Raw genomic sequence first — 21312 nt, forward strand, 5'->3', positions numbered from 1 at the left:
GTGTTATTATGTGTCAGGAAAATAGTATTGGTCAGTCAGCAGTTAAATGAGAGAGGATACAGGTGCATGGGTCTCCTTAGGCTATTGAAAAATGCTGTGTTGTCTGGCTTTCTTGGGAAATAGATTGTAGCCTAGGCATGGAAACTGTTTTCATCCTTGAGAAAAAGCGATCACTATTAGGTAGACTTGCAGGGAAATAACATTTTTTGCCAGAAAAAGTATATTTTTAAAGAGCACTTCACACATTTCAAATAGAGACTTTGAGGTTATCTGAATCTTTCTATATGTTAATTTTGTACTTCTATTTTAACTTACCCTACAAAAGTAGGGTAACTACTCTCAATTTTCATTAACTAACTTCTGACTCTAATTAAACCTGATGACTAATTCTTGTGGGATTTATCTCCTGCTCTTAGTAATTGCTTAAATGGGCTACTCTTAGAAAAGTTAATATAAGTAAGACACTTCTGTGAAATATGTTATAATTTTACCTTGCTTTAAATCATTGCTTTCCTGATGGAGGTTAAAAGGGAATGGGTAAGTGTGCTATATGACTGTTAGGAAGTCTATGCAATTTATTCATTTTCATAAATACAGATTTTGTTAACATTTAGTTTACTTGTTTTTAAATTCACCTTGGGTAAAATTAACAAGCAAGCTCACATTGTCAAAAGTAATTTAACTGCAATGGACCAGAACTTACTTTTGATAATGGGCATTTGGACTCCTAGACTCTTCTCTGTCTTTAAGTGTTTGTTGTGTCCTGTGGGTCTAAAAGGTTTGAGTTGATGTTTTTTGGAAATTAATAATTTACAAGCTTACATGTTAAAGTGTGTCTAATTTATGACATAAATGCAACTCTGTAGTTAAGCTGACCTATACAGTTAGGAGTTTGTGTGCAACAGAATAAGTATTGCTTAGAATAACTGTGTTCTAACTTAGGCAAATCTAACACTTCACCATTTTAACACTTATAAATGGCTTTGTGTGTGCTTGTGCAATCATGTCCTATAATCGTATAGCTGTATAGAAGGTACCACCCAAACTGTAACTGCCGTGAGCAAAGAATTCAGCTGAAGCTCAAATCCATTGACTGCGCACATGGAAACCAGGCCTGAATCCTGGATGTAAATAGGACTGCAGAATTCATTATGTCAGAATGACTTGTGGCTTTAATAGATGTATAGCTTGTAAATAGTTTTTATGACAGTGTAATGCACTTTTACACTGTGCATGAATCTTAAAACCTGTCTTGGTGGAAATGAGGGAGAAGGATGAGGGTTTATTCTGAAATAAGTATTTGCAAATTTGAGGAGGGCTTTCTTCTCTCTGACTTTCCAGTACACATTAGTTATCTGTAGCACTGGTGTGTCTTGTGTAATGGTTTAGCAAGTGCATGGGGTGTGGGCTGTATTTTTTTAATTCTTCTACTTTTTAATTACAGGATTTTTATATTTTCTCTTAATGTGGATTTCTGCTTTCTCAGCTTCTTACCTTACTATGTACTTGAAATTTATTTCGCTGTAAGATAGATTGATTTATAATCCTAACTATAATTTAACCAAGCTTTTGTCTGGGAACAAATATTCCGAGCCCAGAAGGCCGTGCTTCTTTCAGGGCTCTGTCTGTTCAAGAGCTTAAGTTTCTATGATGTGTATGAATATATGTACACAATGTATGGAATTCTTTTCCTTTGGATAGCTCTTCTACAAAGCAAGTCCTGCTGGCATTTGCTGCTCTTAGGGTCCAGCTTGAAGTAAATGAATGGATTCTGTTGTTGCTGATAATATTTTGTGTAATAAAGCTTATTTAAATAAACTTAAGCGTAATTTGGTGAAATACAGGTGGGTTACTGAATTACTGAACTGTAGTGGCTCTGATAGCAAGAGGACATAAGCTAAACAGGAGATTCATGAAGAAGCTTCCATGGAAAGTCTAAAATTAATGATAGTTTCTTATGAGTTTGATGGTGAGAATTAGAATGAATGTTCTTTGTATTAGACACATAGACAGCCTCGTTGTGTTAGATCCTGTGTAGGCGTAATCAGCATATGGCCTCTGGCCCACGGTTGATATTCAGCATTGTAACAGGAATTCCAGTAGTCTCAAAATATCTATATCAAAAGCCTACAAGTAGATTAGAATTAAAATTGTCATTGAATGGATAGATAGTTGAACAAAACAGATAATGGTACTCTGTTTAGCTTTGATTAAATACTTTTTGTTAGAATATTAGGGTGTTGCTTCATAAAAGAGGGCTTCTCTTACTGTGTGCATGCACTGCATACACAAGCCAAGTCAAAGTGGAGTAGACCACTGCAAAGCCAGTCCTTCTGTTGACAGAGCTGCTAACTGGATGTGTTGCTTTCGCTGCTAAGGTTTGGGTTGCTGTTACTCCTGTCACTTGTGTTCAGTTGCTGGAACTAAGTAGTTGTAAGCTGTGGCTCTAAAGCATATTTGAATAAATAAAACATAAAACAACACATGCTATAATTCTCTGTACAGGTGTACATTTAACATGTAGTTGTATTTTGGAAAAAAATCTGGGATAGTTTGTTGTAGGGGCTTGGGGATGGTAGGTGTAAAAATATAAGGAAATTAGAACAAATTCATTTAAAAAAAATTCAAAGGAATTTATTTAAAGTTCCACTACTGCACTACAAAACCAGATGCAAATTATATTTTATACGAATAACTAAGAAGCCAGATTTTTTGAGTTACAGAGTTAAAATTATCCTTCAAAGTGCCTTTTCGGAAGTATACCTAGAAAACATAATTGAACAAACATAAATTTGACTATCCTAATAGGCTGGTTTATGAATTATTATAACTTAAAACTGTCTTCTAAAGAGACATTAAATTGCTTGGTTTTGACACCCTTTGGGAAGTGGTTGGTTTTTTTCTCTGCTTGTACAAAGCATTTCTTTCTGAAAAAATCACAGTGGTTTTTGTATGACTGATTCATTTCAAAGATGCCCTCTTTAGAATATCACCTAACAGATTTTTTAGCTTTTCAGTCCCTATTCTTTGTATGTCAGTGTTTCTAGTTACTACTTGACTAATTGAATGAGGGTAGAAACTATGTGACTATTCTTAGGTTTTTAGGATATTCAACTTGACATCAGGTGCTGACAATCCATTTCTCCCTCCCCCTTCCAAGAGTCACCCTGTGCTGTGACCTTCCATCACTCATACTGCTGCTTTAACTGCAGTGGAAATTTTGCTCTGCACTGCAGTAAAACCACATTGAACCGGTCAAGCATGTAGTCCATATCTCTGGCTTTGCTTTGAGTTAATAGGGACTGAGACAGAAGATGGACCCAACAAAAAGCAGAAGTAATGTATTGTTTTGCCTCAAAAGAGGGTTGTGGGATACAAATTACAACAGGAGGCAGTCAAAGAGTCAACAACTGGCCTAAGGCGCATTAGTCTATCAGCAACTCAAGTGAGTGGTCCATCAGCTTCGTAGGTATCAAACAAGTAATCAGAGGCAGAAGCTTTGCTGCTTCCATTTCAGTCACTTCTAGGCAAAAGAATGGTCCCACTTTTAGTCTAGAGCGACTAGTTTGCACCATTACCACAAATAATTTTTCTTGCCACTAATTTCCTTTCTTTCTCCAAACAGGCATCTGATGGTGTTCTATTTTGTTAAAATTGATAGAGTGAATTCATAGGTGTGTTTCAAACCACAGAAGCATCTAGCTCAAGACCCCCTACTATATGCTGGTTTTCCTGGTGTCATATACTGAAAACCCCTTTGAGAAAAGGATACTATTTCTTATTCCTTAGCTCATAAAGCATTATCAACAAATCCCTTACATTGATAATGGATTTTTAGGGAATGGTGTCAGGTGATTTACAAGTACAGATTTAAGGATCCTTGCCTGCCCTACTGTTATCTGCTACAGACAACTCTTGAATTACACTGTTGTTTGAAACCCTTGCATATTTTGAAATACTGATTGCTACTGGGCTAAACAGATGAGAGAAGTTCTTGCCAAAGACCAGCCACAGCATAAGGTTGGTCATCTGACTTTTCATTACTGGCCTGATTTTACTTCTGACTTGACCATTGCTGGGGAATCTGCAGCTACCACAGCAGGTTGTTGTACAAAGTAGGTGTTATTTACATATCAAAGGTGCAAACCCTATTCATATGTAAGGATTTGCTTGAAAACTGAGATTCTTTTGACCTACCAAAGAGATCAGATAGCTAGAACACCAAATTTGCCAAAATTATTACTGAACACAATTACTGCCTTTTTTTCTTCTAAAAAATTTCTGCAACTGACATGGCCTTGGAGGTATTTAGCCACCGTATCAGTTCACCAGGGGTAGCATAGTGAATTATTTGTCTTCTCTGCAATTCTTGCTGAATGTAGTAAGCTGCAGCTCACAGAAATTAAACTAATCATTTTTGTTGAAATAACACACTAAGACAGTAGTCTGTCAGTAGAGCTTGGAGAACAGATGTGTGAAATGTTTAAGAAGAGTTCACAGGAAAGTGTGAAATTTGCAAAACCATAGCTTAATAAGATTATAATAATCAATAAGTAGGAATTGAAATGCAGTTGCAAAAATGGCCCTGTTTCAACCTGTCCTTTATGGCTTGGCAAAGATGTTGGAGTGAGGTGAAAGAACAGAGGCCTGCAAATTTATGTATGAAATCTTGCCACAGAATTGTTCTGTATAAATACATCAGCAAATCTGTGGCTATGCCTTGTTGGATGGGTGTTTTTTGTAATATGCTGTGGGGTTTTGTTGTATTTTCTGTAAGAGAGAATCTAGGAATATTGTTTTAAACTGTGTTTTCTGTTAGTTAAAACAGAAATATCAATATTTAAGGGATTTCTGTAGAACTCACTTCTCCCAAATCTGCTGTACTATGACAGACTTTCAAGCAGCTGTTTAAAAAGCCTTGCCTGGTTTATGCATTAGAACTGAAACAAAACCTCTCTACCTCACCACCAATAAATCCTTTTAATTTTGGCTTGAGGGGAAAGAAGGAAAAGAAAAAAAAGAATTGCAAAGCAGTAGTACGTTGCAAAATATTCCTTTATCTATTAATATGCCATAGAAGGAATAGCTGTCAACTTTCAAAGGTAAATTACAAAATTCTGCCTAGGTGGAACTTGTATTTGTAATGAAGGTGTCACGTCTCTGTAACTAGAGAAAGTTAATTACTGTGAATGAGGTGGATTGTTTTAAGTAAAAATTCCATTTGTATGTTATGTTTCTTAACTTTCTACCTTAATGTGTCTACAGGTGGATGAAAGCCAGACTGGAGAACCAGGGTGGCTTGGTGGAGAATTGAAGGGGAAAACTGGATGGTTCCCTGCAAACTATGCAGAGAAAATACCTGAAAATGAAGTTCCAGCTTCTGTAAAGCCAGCAGTTGAGGCGGCTGCTGCACCTAAAGTTTCTGTGCATGAAACCACTACATCGCTAGGAACTCCTGCTCCTACAGAGTGTACTACAACTGCCAATAACTGGGCAGACTTCAGTTCAACGTATGTTTGGTAGTGGTCATTACCTTAAATATGGTGGAGTCCTTTTTAATCGATATGACTGTGGTGGCAGTTAAAACAGAGTATCAGGATTGCAAAATGAAACCAGCTTGTTTGAAGTGAAGCATTTTTTCCATAACAAATAGCTAAAATCGCAGCCTTGTGAAACTTTAACCATGTTTCCATCATATCTGCCTGAGCAATGCAGAAGGACATATCACAAATAGGAGACATTCCTAAGAGGATGGTGACATGGTGGAAATCCCAAAGTGGTCACCTTCCTCCTTTTAAATTAATTAACACCAGTCCTCATTGAAGGTTTCCAACTTGGATTATGTAAAATATGATAATAATAGTTAACATGAAAAGATGATTTATTAATTCCTTATCACAGCATTAATAAGACTGATGCAAGTAGAACATGTGCCCTTCTCTATATGTCTTGTTAACTCAGTGTAATGCTCTGTGCAGTATTATCAACCCTATGTAAATGGGGTTGGGTATGTAATTGTCTTATCTTTGGATCATATAATACATATTTATAAATCGAAATCTAAATTATCTTAGCACAATATTATAGTACATGATATGTTCTATTTAAAAATTTTCATCAAATAGGTCACAGGAGCATTTCCAGTTATTTAAACTTTTTCTGTTTTACTACAGTCATTTTTCTGAAGGGGGGGGGGAGGGTAAGACTAAGTCTTGAGCTTTCTGGAGATGTCTGGCATGTACTGGATTTTATTGTTTTGAATAAACTATACTTTTGGCAAAGCTGTTTGTACCCTAGGTGCATTAATATATGCTTTTATGCTTTTCATAAAATTAATGTTCAGTTTCAATACAAAGTAAGTCCAAGAGCATTTATAGTAATAATACTGTCCTTGATGTGATAGAGGGGTTAGGGATGGTTGTGGCCTTTGGACAATATTACAGTCTGGTGGACAACAACTGATTACTCCAACTAATAGCACAAGCAACAGGCAAAGGAAACTTATGTTTAAGATAGATGCTTTGTTTACACTCCTAGAGTTCAGGGGATTATGTTCATATAAGTGAGTATTTGGAGGCAGAAGTGTGGATTATGAGATTTAGTAGGCATTTTAAAGGACAAGAGATAACATGAAAAGATAAGAGGTTGCATAAAACTAAATGAAGTCAGTAGGAAACAATTTTAAGTAAAAGAAAAAAGATAAGGATTTGAATGAGAAACAGTGAAATGATATATAAGGGAAATGAATGTGAGAGGTCAGTGACATTCAGGTGTGAAAACTTCAAACTAGTTTTGAAGACAATAATGATTTTTTCTTTCCTTTTGAGTTACTTCTTTCCACTGTGTATTATATAGACTTCTGTTGTATTGGGACATAGCTAAGAAATGAAATTAAATTATAAGAACAGCTGGCCTTAAGTAGCAAGGACAAGTAACTGTGTTTAGAGATTGCCTTTTTAATATTATTGTTAGCCTATGTTTGATTGCACTACTTACACCTGAGAGTTATGATGCTCATGGAATATGCAATTAAAAGAAGTTAACCTAGAATGTAGAAATTTTTTTCTGCACAATCTTACTGCGTGAGTGTGTTTATTCAGTTGAAAATGGTAGGAATTAATGTCATTCTCATTTTTTTTCCAGATGGCCAACAAACACTAGTGATAAACAGGAGACTGATAACTGGGATGCCTGGGCAGCTCAGCCATCTTTGACTGTTCCGAGTGCAGGGCAACTGCGGCAGCGATCAGCCTTCACTCCTGCCACTGTTACAGGATCATCTCCCTCTCCTGTCTTGGGTCAGGTGAGCACTTATATTTGTTAAAACTGTTCTGACCCAGCATAAATGTTTGGAAAGCAAAGTATGAACATTGACCATGCATTAAAACAGTCCCCTGAGACAGGTAAGCTCTTTCAGTTCGGAGTGATGAACAGGTAGTGTACATCTACTTGCAACATTCATGACAGAATTTAACATGAATCAGTTTCTGTTCTGGTATTCTGTGCTGGCTTTTTGTAGGCTTTGGTGGTCCAGTCTTAACGTTTTGGCAGGATGCCTGTTTTGGGTCATTTCTGTGGGGCTTTCCTGAATCACATGAAAATAACCTTCACTCCAAAGTGGATTATGTAGTTAAGTGGAATAGCAATGGACAAAGCTTCACATCAGATGAATTCTGTCCATCTGTTAAGGCATTTCCTCCTTCTTAACTGAACAACATAACTGTTCTTGTAAGCTAAAGTGTTCAAAAAATGCTAAATATCTTAGTATCTTAAAGAAAAAAAGAAGTTGGAATGTACAGTGAATAACTTGCAGCAAAGCATCATTTTCCATAAAGTTTTCTTTAAATCCTGCCAAAATAGCCTCATGAAGGTTTATTACATGTGCATCTTGTCAAATTTTATTTAACTTGTTAAGCAAAATCTCTGCTAATCTTGCATTATATTGATTATGTGTTAACAGATAGAAATGTAGGACCGTAAGCATTTCTGGTATTTCTTTGTTTAATTGACTTTGCTTTAAACAATTGAGGGAGAATCTGTGTATTTTGTTGTTATATAAGTAGCATAAGAATATAATTCCTTAAGCAGCTTGCTTTATGAAAGGTGGTGCATGACTGACTTCTCTCTCATTTTTTTACAATTGTATTAGGGCGAAAAAGTGGAGGGGCTTCAAGCACAGGCCTTGTATCCTTGGAGAGCGAAAAAAGACAACCACCTTAATTTCAACAAAAATGATATCATCACAGTTTTGGAACAGCAAGATATGTGGTGGTTTGGAGAGGTTCAAGGACAAAAGGGGTGGTTTCCAAAATCGTATGTGAAGCTTATTTCAGGCCCCATTAGGAAGTCAACAAGGTATTTTATTTGCTTTTACTATACTTCTATACTGAAATAGTTACATAAATATGAAGAGTTGCCCGCTAATTTTAAAGTTTAGAATCTAGTCTGTAAAAAAAAAAAAAAAAAAAAAAAAAATTCTTTGTATGGCTTTCTTCTGGGGAGTTTTGACTTCCAACCCTGGAAATTTGTATGAAAAATAAGAAAACTGACCTCTGTTCTCTGAGTCATACATCACCTACAGAAGATCTAAAGCTTAATGAACAGTCTTAATTTTACGTGACTTGCAACTCAAAAATTAGTGTATTAGATTTTATGAATTACAGCAATGTAAATCATAGCTTATCTTTCCCCAAAATAAAAAGGTATGCCTCAAAACTTAATGACTTATCATTACTCTTGGATAATGAAACAATCAAAAACTGGTTCTGTGTAATATGAAAGCAACATTAACATTAGTAATACAAATGAGAATGATTTTAGATATTTTTTTTCGAAGAGAGAAGAGGAGGTGCAAAAACTTATGTATTTAAGGCAGTTACCGAAGTATAACCATGACTGGCCATTGTACTTAAAAGCTTTAATTTGCACATATACTATCTCTTCTTTTAAAATACAGCTAATTGCTTGTGGATGCATATGCATTGGTTTAGTTTTTAAATATGATAAAAAGATTTCTGAAGAGATTTAATTTCTTAAATAACGGTTATTTTCTTCTAAAGCATGGATTCTGGTTCCTCAGAAAGTCCTGCTAGTCTGAAAAGAGTAGCATCACCAGCAACAAAAGCAACTATGTCAGGTGAAGGTAAGCATTTCAAACTGAATGGCACTAATAGTATATTACTATGTAATTAAATAGAATAATTCTGCTTATTACCAGAAACAAGAGAGCTTAGTGTTTTAAGGTCAGGCCTGTTAACATGGAAGTACAAATAAGTTTGCCTCTAGAATGATGTAAATTTATTGTAGTAAAAATTTATATATGTTGTGTATATAGAAGAAATAATTTCACATGCCATTACAGTATCTCCTGTAGTTTGTACTGTTTCTTGTATAAATATTTTAGTAACGATTCCCTGTCTGGATTGGGCTTTTGCAGGAGGCCAAATAAGCACATATGAACGTGTACTTCATGACATCAGGAATTTATTAATAAATGTCTCAGTTTCACCCAAAGCTCATTTCCAATGTTTCATTAAAGCTCTTAATTAAAGAAATTACAATTATATTTATGGAATGTTGTGATCGTTAATGTCAAGGCTACCCCTCACTTACTTTTAAAGATGGAGCATGGGGCACAGACAGATAATTGTCCAACCTCTGAAGGGTTTTAAAAGATGTGCGTTCCTGGTTGTTACCACCCTACAGCTGGAGGTTAATGCCTCCACATGAGCTGTGTTAACAGACTGTGTGGGCACTCTTAATCCACTTCAGTGCAGGGTCAGCTAGGTTAATTTAAATCACAGTCAGGGTAAATCAGTGGATCTAAATATAGGTTACAGATGAGCATTTGTATATAATCTCTGCAGCACCTCTTAAGTTTTTTAACTACAATCCTACATAGAATTTTAAGTGAAAGTCTCTTTGGTTAGTGATGTATTTAATTTGCCACTGGCATGAGCAGTACAGAAAGTAGAAGAAGGGAATAGTAAAGAACCATGTAACAAGGAAAGTGAGATAATCACAGTTATTTCAAAATACAGCTAGCCTTGCTTACTACATATTTGAGGGACAGCAACTGTAGAAATGCTAAATCTTTTTTGTGAAGTATGGGATATGTCAGGTCATATGTTTGTATTAAAAAGGAACACAACTTTTATTAAAACATTTCAAAAAAGCTGTATTTTTAAGAAATAATAAAGCATGGATTTAGCACTTTATTACATTTAAAGGATTTAAGAAATATTGCATGTGTATAGCATACATATGATATTTAGTGTGTGTGTGTACATGCATACAAACAGACGTGTGTATTTTTCAGCTGCAGTTGTTAGACAAACTATGCCTTAGCTTTCATTAAGGATAGTCATTGTGGTTTGAGTTCTTGGTGAACTTTCCTGAGCTAAGATTTTAGATCAGACTTAGTGTTCAAGCAAATAGAACAATTGCCAGCTGCAGTGGAATACTTGAACATTTTCCATAAGCATGGAAGTCTTCTTGAAATATTGCTTGTAGGTCCAGAGCTGGTCTTAGAAGCAGAGTATGATATAATCTTCAGAAACCTGTTTTTGCCTGTATTAAGTGTGATAATGCTCAGTTAAATAAGAATGTATCAGGTCATATAGAAAATGTTACTGGATTGTCTGAAATTCTTCTTTGTAATCATTTATGTAAACATTTTTTCATGTAGTCCTGTGATTGAATTATGCATTGCATTTCTCAACATCAGACTACTTCAGTGTTTTTGCACTTGAATACTAAGTGGTTGACCGTGTTGTAACAAAACAGAACAAATTCAGGCTTTGTCTTAATAGTTCCCAGCCACCTGTTGCATAAGATGCAATGAGATGTGCACCCTTCATGCAAAGCTTCAATTAATGAAAGAATTCATTGTATACAGGAGCCAAACAGTATATGTAAAATGAAGGCTGTATGTACAGATATTTGGATACTGAGACTTCCCATCCCCAAGACTGAAAATTCTAGTCATCTGCACAGAACAGAAACCATTGAGAAACATGTTTCAAGAGTGTTTTCTAACATAAATAAATAGTTTATGTATATTTTAATTATACTATAAAATTATTTTTTAAAAAGTCCCCTTGAAGTAGCCTTTAGATTGTATTTAGTTCTGATAGACATAATTTAATGCAGTAAATATTGAGGTTTCTAGGAATAGCAATTCTCATCTAGGTAGCCCATGGATAGACTACATTATGTTATGTTTTGCAAATGATAATTGAGCAGTTTATCAAGTGTTTTCCCATGTTCTGTATTTATTTCCCTCTTACAGAATATATTGCTATGTATACTTATGAGAGTTCTGAACAAGGAGACCTAACTTTTCAACAAGGTGATATGATTCTTGTGACAAAGAAAGATGGCGACTGGTGGACAGGAACACTGGGTGATAAATCAGGAGTTTTCCCATCTAATTATGTGAGACTCAAAGATTCTGAGGTAGAGACATATAAAAATGTTATAACACTGAGCTGGGGGAGGTATATTTTATTTGGTGGTGTAGCAATAGCTGCAAGTCAGTGGATCATAAGGGAAGAAAAAGTATTTTGCAGTTTTACTGAATGTGAGATTGCAAAGGGAAGACAATAATAGTTGCATTTTACAACATAATGTTGTAAATAACTCTCTGGATTGTATATTAAAATGAATCTTACATATGTTAACTTGGCAGTTCTATAGAGACAGATCAGAATAGCTATGACTACTTTGCTCCCCAGGTAAAGTAATGACCAAATTGTGTCTTACTGCTATTATATTCTTTTATAAAAAATAAACAGTAATATTTCAGTCTGTTATCTGCCCCCTGCCCCCCTTGTTGTTTTCTTGCAATCAAGGGGAACAAATTTTGCTAACTACCATATTTATTTGAAAGTTCTTGACTGAATAATAAAAGTTCTGTTTCATCTGATTTTTATCCTGGAGTAATCTGATAGAACATGTCTGTATTACATTTTTTTTTTCTTTTAAGCATTCTAAAGAAAGATGTTTTCTCATTTATATTCCTTACCTGTTTGAGAGGATAATTCATCTCCTAGTAGGAGTTAGCTTAGACTCATGTTTGAATTCAATACTAATCTCTTGATGAGAAGGTTTTCTTGTTTATGTCTCTAAATGTAATAGGATTTTTAAAAGTAAATTAAGTAAAAATTACTGGATTTTTGGAAATCTGTGTGGTAACACTTTTTCAACAAGTCTTGAATTCTTATGTGTACATACATATGTGACACAACTCAATGAGAGACTATCTGCAACGTAGAGCTTGAGCAAAATCACTCTTTAAAATTATTTCTGTTGGTGGGAAAGCCAAAGAATAAAACTTGCAGTGAAATAGCTGTAAAAAGCCTCTATACAATAAATTTCTAGATAGTAGAGGAATAATAATAATATTCTTTGAGACAGGATTATATAAAAAAAAGAGATATTTAGTAGTGCAATCCTTGGGAGAAATAGTGTTGTGATCCTGCTTTCAGAAATATTTTAGAAACTTTTCTCATCTATATTGCGCATCATGTAACAATTTTCTTCAATCCCTCCCACTACTAGTTCAAGAACTAATCAGTCTTATACTGGAGAAGTCCTGTCCCAGTCTTGATCAGTTGTTCCTTTGTGTTGTGAAGTACTCTTCTCCGTGCACATTAAGAGTGTAGTTTCATAGACTAGAATCATGGAATCATAGAATTATTTAGGTTGGAAAAGACCTTTGAGATAGAGTCCAACCGTTAACTCAGGGCTGCCGAGTCCACCACTGAACCATGTCCCTAAGCACCGCATCTACATGTCTTTTAAATACCTCCAGGAATGGTGACTCAACCACTTCCCTGGGCAGCCTGGTCCAACGCTTGACCACACTTGCAGTGAAGAAAGTTTTCCTAATATCCAATCTAAACCTTCCCTGGCACAACTTGAGGCTGTTTCCTCTTGTTCCATCACTTGTTGGGAGAAGCTACCAACACCCACCTTGCTACAGCCTCCTGCCAGGCAGTTGTAGGGAGCGGTAAGGTCCCCCCTGAGCCTCCTTGTCTCCAGGCTAAACAACCCCAGTTCCCTCAGCCGCTCCTCATAAGCCTTGTGCTCCAGACCCTCCACCAGCCCCGTTGCCCATCTCTGGACACGCTCCAGCACCTCAATGCCTTTCCTGCAGTGAGGGGCCCAACACTGAACACGCCATGCCAGGTGCGGCCTCACCAGTGCTGAGTGCAGGGGCACGATCCCTTCCTTAGTCCTGATGGCCACAGCATTTCCGATACAGAATGATCACATGTAGTCCTTTGTAAGTGAGCACAGGTCTGGTCCTACCTGCCACATTTTTCCTGCCACTGTCTTTCATCTGACCTGTTAGTAAGCAAGGTCAGGACACCAAGCAGAGCAAAAAGCTAGTCTAGCAGAAGTAACATGTGCTTCTAAGATGGTACTCTGAATCAGGTCAGCAACGGTTACAAAAACGTCAGCACCAGAATTGGTATGGGTCGAGAGTAGTGAAGGAGGCAGGATTGCCTCAGCATCAGCTTAGATTAGCTTGAGCTGATTTTTGAACTGCATTCTTAGCTGGCTTTTGTGTTAAATACTTTATTTTAGAAGCAAAACATCATACCTTACCTTTAGTATGAGGTTTTGGATATTCCTGTGCTCATTCCTACCTTTCAGTTGTGTCAAATCTAGTGACTATGGAGCAGCAGATAAAGTTAGATCAGGTCCCAGACTGGAAAAGGAGTAGTTAATGGTTCAGTTAGTGGAAGCACTGTAGCTGTAGCACTGTGGAGCCCATTACAGCAGGCTAGCTTGTCTTTTTGACAATTAGAATAAATTTTGTACAGTAGTAAGTTGTAGTGTTAGGCAGGGTATAGGTTTACCCTGACAGCTGAGCTCGGTGAGAGTCCAGACAAATTCTGAGCTCTGAGTCCCCAAATCTAGCAGCTTGAATCTCCTCTGAGTGGTGCCAGCTGTAGCAGCGGAGATGTTTGTGGGTCTGTATCAGAGAATTTACCTGGTTAAGAAAAACACTCCTTTTTGCACTCCAGGAAGTGGATTATAGTTCAGCCCTGCCAGTAATTCTTCACACACAAAAGATGGTGATTTGCCCCACGGTGGTATAGGAGCAAATGTACTGATAATTGCCTGGCCCAGTGGAATATTTTGTGATCATGAAACTGTGCCCTGAGTCTCTTTATATTACCTGTAAGTTTGTATTGTAGTTGATGAGTTGGAGCTTGCACTGTCAGCCTCCTAAAATCCTGTGAGGCCTGTTTCATAGGTAGGTAGTAATAGCTGGTAATTAGTTACTTAACCTCAGCTACATTCTTGTTAGTTAATGTTAAGTTTCCTTTGAACTTTTGTGAAGGAACTGTTTTTGTTTCCCCTTAATATCTTCTCAACAGAGTTTAGTCTTAAAACCTGGAAATTTATGTTCACATGTGCAGAGCTACGTTTTGTGTGCCTTTAAGGACTGGATGCATGCCCTGTCTGGTAAGAAGACAGGTATACATATTGGCAAATCTTCTTGGTAGAGCACTCTGAAGTAGATATGTAATACTGAAAACTGTTTTTATTAGAGAGGTCAGTTTGTTGTTTCCTCTGATCTCAGTTTGGGGCTGAAACGGCTAAGGGCAATTCATCAAAAAGTGCTCCAACTGCCCTTTTTGCTGGTGAAAATCACACCTTCAGATAAAACCTTGAAGAGAGGGAGGAAAAAGCACAGAGCTCATGGAGATCTTGATATTCAGGATGATTATTTTCATAGTGATTCATATGCCCTGTAGGACATATTTCTTGTTCCAAGTGGATAATTGCCATTACATGTACAGCGTTTTGCTATTCAGCTTGTTCACAGAGCCAGTTTTTACAAAGGTTTTCACAACAGCAGCTGTCTGTTAGCTTTCAGATGTGCTGCTGTGCTTGGACAGCTGGGCCGATTGTGGAAAATGTTAATGAAAGAGTAAATCAATTTAATGTGTTCTGCACTATTGGCTTAGACCTGTAGAAGTCAGGCAGTGCTGAACTTTCAACAGCAAGCGTAGAGTTTGTAGGAATGGTTATAAGCCTCAAAGCATCAATGGTTTATACATCAGAAGATTTTTTGGATCTGTTCTTCTGTTCCTAGTCCAAGGCTACCCATTCACCTCAAGTTGCTAAATTAAACTAAAGTTTCAACTTATTAATAGAATGAAAGTCTGTTCTTCAAACGATGACACTGGTTCGTGGTCCATTCTCAAGAGTTTTCATTAGGTTGAGGTAGATGAATACAGGTCTGTAATAGGTTTTTATTCTACTCTGCATCTTTTAAGACTGGTAATAATTACCTCTGCATAAGGTATGGAGCTCATATGGTGGACTTGGAAACACAAAAATTTAGACATCTCTAATGATGTCTCTTATGAAACTTCGCATAAATGTTCTAAAAATAATAATAGTCTGGACGTATTTAATCTGGATTCTAAGGATCTTACTGTACAAGACAATTGGCAAGTCTGCTGTGTCTTACTGAATTAACAAAGCAAGTTCTGCTCTACTGTTTCAAGAGACTTTATCACTTGTCACAAAATACCCTCAAATGCAGTTGGTGTCTCAGGTGTGCAAAAGGGAAATAGAATGGGCTATGTCCTCTCCACTGTGTTTCTTTCAACACAGAGAATAGAAAATACTTCTCCATCTACTGAGTGGTCCAGAAGTTGGGTCCATCTTAAACGCATTGTTTATTAATTTAGTTATTTATTGAAGTACTGCAGGACTTCTCTATGTATTTCTTCTGCTTTTTTACCAAGGATTCAGAGAATTCTCAAACAGAATTCAGACTCAGTCTGGTCAAGGTGATTTTGAATCTTCTTTCAAAATAATCTCTATATGTTTACTGGTTAACTGTAAAGATACAGTGTTACAACCTGTTTTATCTGTCCCTATGGTCCTAATCTGGCAACACAGTTATTGACTAAGATGTCTTGAAGGAGCGTTTTCTCTGAAGGATGTTTCTTTGCCAGAAACACTTTCCAAAGCAGAATTAATTCCTGATATTGCCATACGAGTGCCAGTTGTCACCTTTGGTTCCACACCTTTTAATCTTCCATACTTGGGACTGCTGATGGATACAGTCACTTTGTCTGGATCATCTTCTGCTTCTCCCCAGACCTAAACTTTGTGTATCTGACCTCTGCATGATGCTTTCCAATTTCACTTTTTTGTTAATATAGGTCACTGTCATTGTTGGGAAAGGTGGAGAACTGAAGAGAAAGGAACATAGGGATGAAAGGAAGATTTGCTGGTCTTGTAGAAAGTAATTATAATCAGTCTTTTACAATGATAAGAAAGTAGCGCTGAGGCAGCAATATCCAAGTATCATTTAAGTATCCACTTACCACAGTCCTTCCCAAAATTTAAGTTGGAAAATATCAAGGAGAAGTATGGTTTACTAGGTGTGTATAAGGTGCTTTGGTCCCAAATTAAAAAATAAATAAATAAATTCTTCCCATCCCCACTCTTCAATACCAGTTACAGCTTGTGAGGTAGGCAATGCCATCTGCTGGGTTTTCTGCTGTTACTGGGTGGGGCTGGCTTGGCTAATACAGTATTGTGAGGTGCTATAGTTCAGTCTGAAAGATCAGGCTTCTTGAATATCTTTCAGGAAAGCTACTAAAAACATGGATGTCTTAAAGCAGCTGTATAGTCTTCAAGACAGACTTAAGATCTATCTAATCTATTGGTATAGAGGCATCCAAAACTAATACATGTGTTTAAAATGGCTCTGTTCTCTCAGTTATTTAACTAGTTTTTTAGTTAATCCTTATATTAGTTTCTGCCAGAATCCCCAAGTTTTCAAAGCGTTAAGTTAATGTGGAGAATACAGAGGATGAAATTGTTCTTTTCCATAGAGGAATTAGGATTCTATGGAAACCTTCGGGTCGTTTGATGTAGGCTCCAAGTTTGTGTGGAGGATCCTAAAGAAGTTATGGGGAGGTGGAAGTGTTGTGACCCTTGCTTGAACACAAGAGGATATTTATGGTGGCTTAACATTTCTGACCAAAATACAGTTTAGAGTTGTTATGTTGCTGTTATCCATATTAGACCTTTTTATTACAGAAGATAAGACTGGCAATGTATCGGGAAGAAACTGAAGTAATTATTTAGAGGGCAGGGGGAAGCAGTCTTGTACAGGGGTGGTGGGTAAAAGGGTTGGAAGATGACTGAGAAAGGGAGGTGTGCAAGGGGCAGAGCTGAGACCACACACTGTTTTGAATACTGTAATTGCATGTGTGTCAGTAGACCTGTGAGTACATTAAAATAAAGAGATAAAGATAGTTCTTTTCAAATAACCAGTGGCATCAAGGGAAAAGTGTTTTGGGTTTTTTTGGGTTTTTTTTTTTTGTTAGGAAGAGAACTTTGAGTTTGTAAATTATGAAAGATTTTCATGTTAAATTTTGTCTTTCAGTATTGCTCTTTTCCCATACATAACTGAACTGAACTAATTTCACTGCTTACTGGTTTTCTTGTGTCTATTCAAAGGTTTTTCTTGAAAATCTCTTGGGCTGGATGATGATGATGTCCCTCATCTCACCCCATCTAGGTTCAGAGGAAATAGCTACAGATGATGATAACACCTTGCTATTCAGTGTCCGATGCTTCTCTCACTCGGGCACAAAAGTGGTGGTGGGGTTTTTACTCTACTGCAATACACACCACCTAGTTTAGATGACTCATCTTAAAGATGCAGTCACTCCACCGACTATGCTAGTATGCCATATGAGAAATTTTAGAACCATAGTATGGACAGTGTTGAAATAATTACATGCAGTTAGTTTTTTAGGCATATTTGCAATCCAACTATTTGCAGAGTTGAAAACTACTATTGTTTTAACTCAACTTGACAGAATTCACATTCTGTAGATAAGCAGATTTACAATTCAAATGCTGTGTAATTCAGAGTTACATTGGTTTTAGTAGTCCATGAAAGGAAGAAAAGTTCAAGAAAGAAGTCTATGCATTTAGATAGTTATTCATCCACTTCCATACACTGCTTGGTATTTATTCCTACCTATTAATTGCCATCTAAAATATGAAGGGTTTCTGTAAGAACAGAATCTTCTTGTGGGAGTTTTTTTAACTTAACATGCTTGTTTAGTTTGTGAAAGTAAAGCATAGCAAATCGTTTTCATATACTGGAGAAATAAATAAGAGTGCTAAACTTACATCTTTCTATTTCAAGGCCCCTGGAGCAGCTGGAAAAACGGGAAGCTTAGGGAAGAAACCTGGTGAGTCATATTGTGACACCACCTTAGATCTGTTCTTTAAGTACTTAAGTTGAATGGCAACAAAATATTTTCTGTGAAAATAAATTATGTTTACTCTTGGTCACTTTATAATTTGCACTGGTGAAAACTGTTGTCTGTAATAAAATAATGCATAATCTGTCCATCATTCTACCTAGTAAGTATCAATCACTAAATAGCATGTAGGTGGTGCTCAAAAGTAAATGTAAACTTCATGATAGATTGCTAAACAGAACAGTGGAAGCCTACAAAAAGCCCAAGTTTGCCAGTGCCTCTGAAAATGAAGTACACATTCTTACACTGGTTTTACAGAATTTTGCCCAGAATGCTACACAACATGGTATATATAGATTCTGTGAGCTCTTGTGCCTCAAGAGCACATACCTTATATCCATGCTATGTAGTTTACTGCCTGGTCACAGTGCAGAAAATCATGTTGCAGGTTACTTTTTGGCTAGAAAGAGGTCCCCTGGCTCTTGGGGTAGTGGGGGCTGTCCTTCCAAACAGCCATTGTATTTCCAAAGATCATTAGTAGAAAAGCACCTTCTCTGCCACTGGGAGACATTTGTAAACTGTCCAGGAGACACCTCTTTTTTTCTCTCAGTTTTTGCTCAGTTTTTTTTCTCTCAGTATTTATTTGCTTTTGTAAAGAGATGTCTTTGCATTGAGCTGAACCAAACTAAATACGGGGTGCTCCGTGCTTCTGTACTGTCCCTTTCTCTGAGCCTTGCTCAGTTGCATAGCGAGTTGGTTCAAGGATGTGATCTGCCAAATGTTGCCTTATTTCCACACTCACGTGCATATGCATGTTCAGGGTTGTTTTTGTGGTGGTTTGTGGGTTTTTTTGTGGGGGGTGGGGGGTGGGTGGGGAGGAGGTTTTGCTTTGTCTCCCTGAACTGGCTCACTGTGTGAGATGGGAGGACAGTAGATTGCAGCAGCCCCAACTTCATTTGGCTTATTTTACCTTGACATGTGAGCAAGGTTGCTCTTGTCAAATTTTACTGATCCATCTGCGGAAAGAAGATCTTGGCAGTAAACTATGCCTGCCCTTTCTAAGTTTCATTTGCATGATTAAAAATAGTTATGTTAACAGATACAAAGCTCAAGAGGCAGACAAGAATAGAAATATGGAAAACCTCTAGAAGCGATACCTGGTAGAAATAGGGAGAAGATACCGACAGGACTGGCTGCTTCTTCCATGAGTGGGAGAATGGTGGATGGCAAGACTTCAGCCTAGAGTACCAGCCTTGTAATTGCTGGTCTCCTGGATTTGAGCTTTCAGTGGAGACTGGGGCGATGTTGACAAAAGCTGTGTTAACAATCTTTTGGAGTTTAAGAACAGCTTGGGAACAGTCCTGCCTATTTTTCAGCAAGAGATTCATGGATATTTGTGCTATAAATGAGCTGATAGTACTCAGCCAATGTAAGTGAAATGGTAATGAACGAGGTGAAATATTCCTGTTTGTTCTACAAGCAGCAGGATGAGTGGGTGGGAGTTGGTAACAGTGTGTGTTGAAGGGCAAGGGAAAAGAAACTCCTCTCTACAAATCATTTAAGCAGCAATATGAGGACAATTATATCTGTGAGAAGACTTTCCTCCCCTCAAATGTACCTGTGTTAGTAGAGGCCACATATTTTGGCCTAGACTGTAATTGAATTGGATCTCTTCTCAGTGTTTTAGTATTTAAATAAATAAAAATTAAAAGGTTCTTCCTGGAAGGAAAGCTATTTCTGTTTTTTTAACTTTTTTGCTGAGTTGTTTTCTCTAACTTTCTGCTTCTCAGACATGCAAGAGCTGAATGTTAACCTGTAACTTATTTAACATGCAGTCCACAGTAAAAATTCTTTATGCTGCTGGTTGGTGAAAGAGGATGTCAGATACCTGGAACTTTGTAAATCCCACTTTTGTAGATAAAAGTGAGAAATTTCTTGTTCTGAGAGAGATGCAAGGTACAGGATTTTTGCTCTTTTAGTATGATATCCTGAATATTATAATTGCCGAGGTAGTGAGAGAGGTTTTGCCTGACTTAAAAAAAAAAAAAAAAAAAAAAAAAGTAAAAAGTAATTGATTTTGACAAACTCCTACAGTTAATTTGTTTGCTTGTGTTCGTTTTGCCTCCCGAGTGGCTCTAGGGTGGCGGAATCAATGTGGAAAAACCTGCAAATGCAGAGAGCTTACAGATTTTCTAGCAGTATAGACATGTTTCCTGCCAAATAGCTTGGTTGCTTTGCCTTCATACAGACAGACTGCTGCTGCTGGCTTTTCTCTGTGTAAACCTTTCTGCTCTCCTACTATATTTTACTTGGGAATTCTTTCGTCTGTCTTCTGCTTTTGCACCTTGTGTGCCAAGTTCCAGATCCATGTTTAAAGCATCTTTTTAACTTTCAGCTACTGGCCTTTTCATCACCTGTTTGGTTCCACCTCTGTGTGCCTGCCTCTCCCCTCTTTGATTTACCATGAGAGAGATTCTGCTGTAGTTAATTCTGCGTGTGTTGTTTGCAGTGACCTCAGGTTGCTTGTCATCTCTATGCTTCTTCATCCTCCTTATGCTGTTCATTTAAAACTTGTATGCTTCTCTGACCATTTTTAATTTTAGTAGTTGCACTTTTCTTCTAAATTTTAAGTAAACCATCTGATCATTTTCCTGGCAGTCTTCAAATCACTTTGTTGTTTCTTCCTGCAACAAAACTTCCCCTCTATTCCAAGGGAGTTGGCTTTGTGGTTTCCTCCGCCTACAACTGCCTTTTCAGTGATTGCTCCCTTTCTCTGCTTTACCAGCAGACTCCTCCTCTCCTTTCTCAGTCTGTGGGTGGTGTTTTGTTACTGAGCGCCTTTGCTGTTTCTCTTGGCCATGGGAAGTTTGGCGCTTGTTGACAGAGGGCAAAGCAGGATGGTACCCAGCACTGTTACTTTTTTAGTACAGCTGTCCGTGAGAAAGCTAGAGGCCACTTCTGCACACTTGCTCCCTTCAGCCTTAGTCCCTTTTGCTGTTGTTGCTGTGTTGACTGCTAGTTCACCTCACACTCACGATCATGTTGC

General features: G+C 37.2%; 1 protein-coding gene across 7 annotated transcripts in view; it reads left to right on the forward strand.

Moving 5' to 3' along the window:
* The window catches only part of ITSN1 (intersectin 1), a 142101-nt gene that overhangs the window by 84442 nt on the left and 36347 nt on the right, over window positions 1-21312 (forward strand). For 6 of the 7 annotated variants that reach the window (XM_037376400.1, XM_037376403.1, XM_037376399.1 and 3 more), the window contains 7 exons: window positions 523-537; window positions 5266-5510; window positions 7144-7303; window positions 8150-8355; window positions 9060-9142; window positions 11291-11457; window positions 18209-18254. In XM_037376400.1, the coding sequence (XP_037232297.1) occupies window positions 523-537; window positions 5266-5510; window positions 7144-7303; window positions 8150-8355; window positions 9060-9142; window positions 11291-11457; window positions 18209-18254 (922 nt within the window). The remainder of the gene's footprint in view (window positions 1-522; window positions 538-5265; window positions 5511-7143; window positions 7304-8149; window positions 8356-9059; window positions 9143-11290; window positions 11458-18208; window positions 18255-21312) is intronic. The other variant, XM_037376401.1, reaches the window with a different exon arrangement.

Source organism: Falco rusticolus, chromosome 2 (assembly GCF_015220075.1).
Source record: "Falco rusticolus isolate bFalRus1 chromosome 2, bFalRus1.pri, whole genome shotgun sequence".
In the NCBI taxonomy this organism is placed as follows: Eukaryota; Metazoa; Chordata; class Aves; order Falconiformes; family Falconidae; genus Falco; species Falco rusticolus.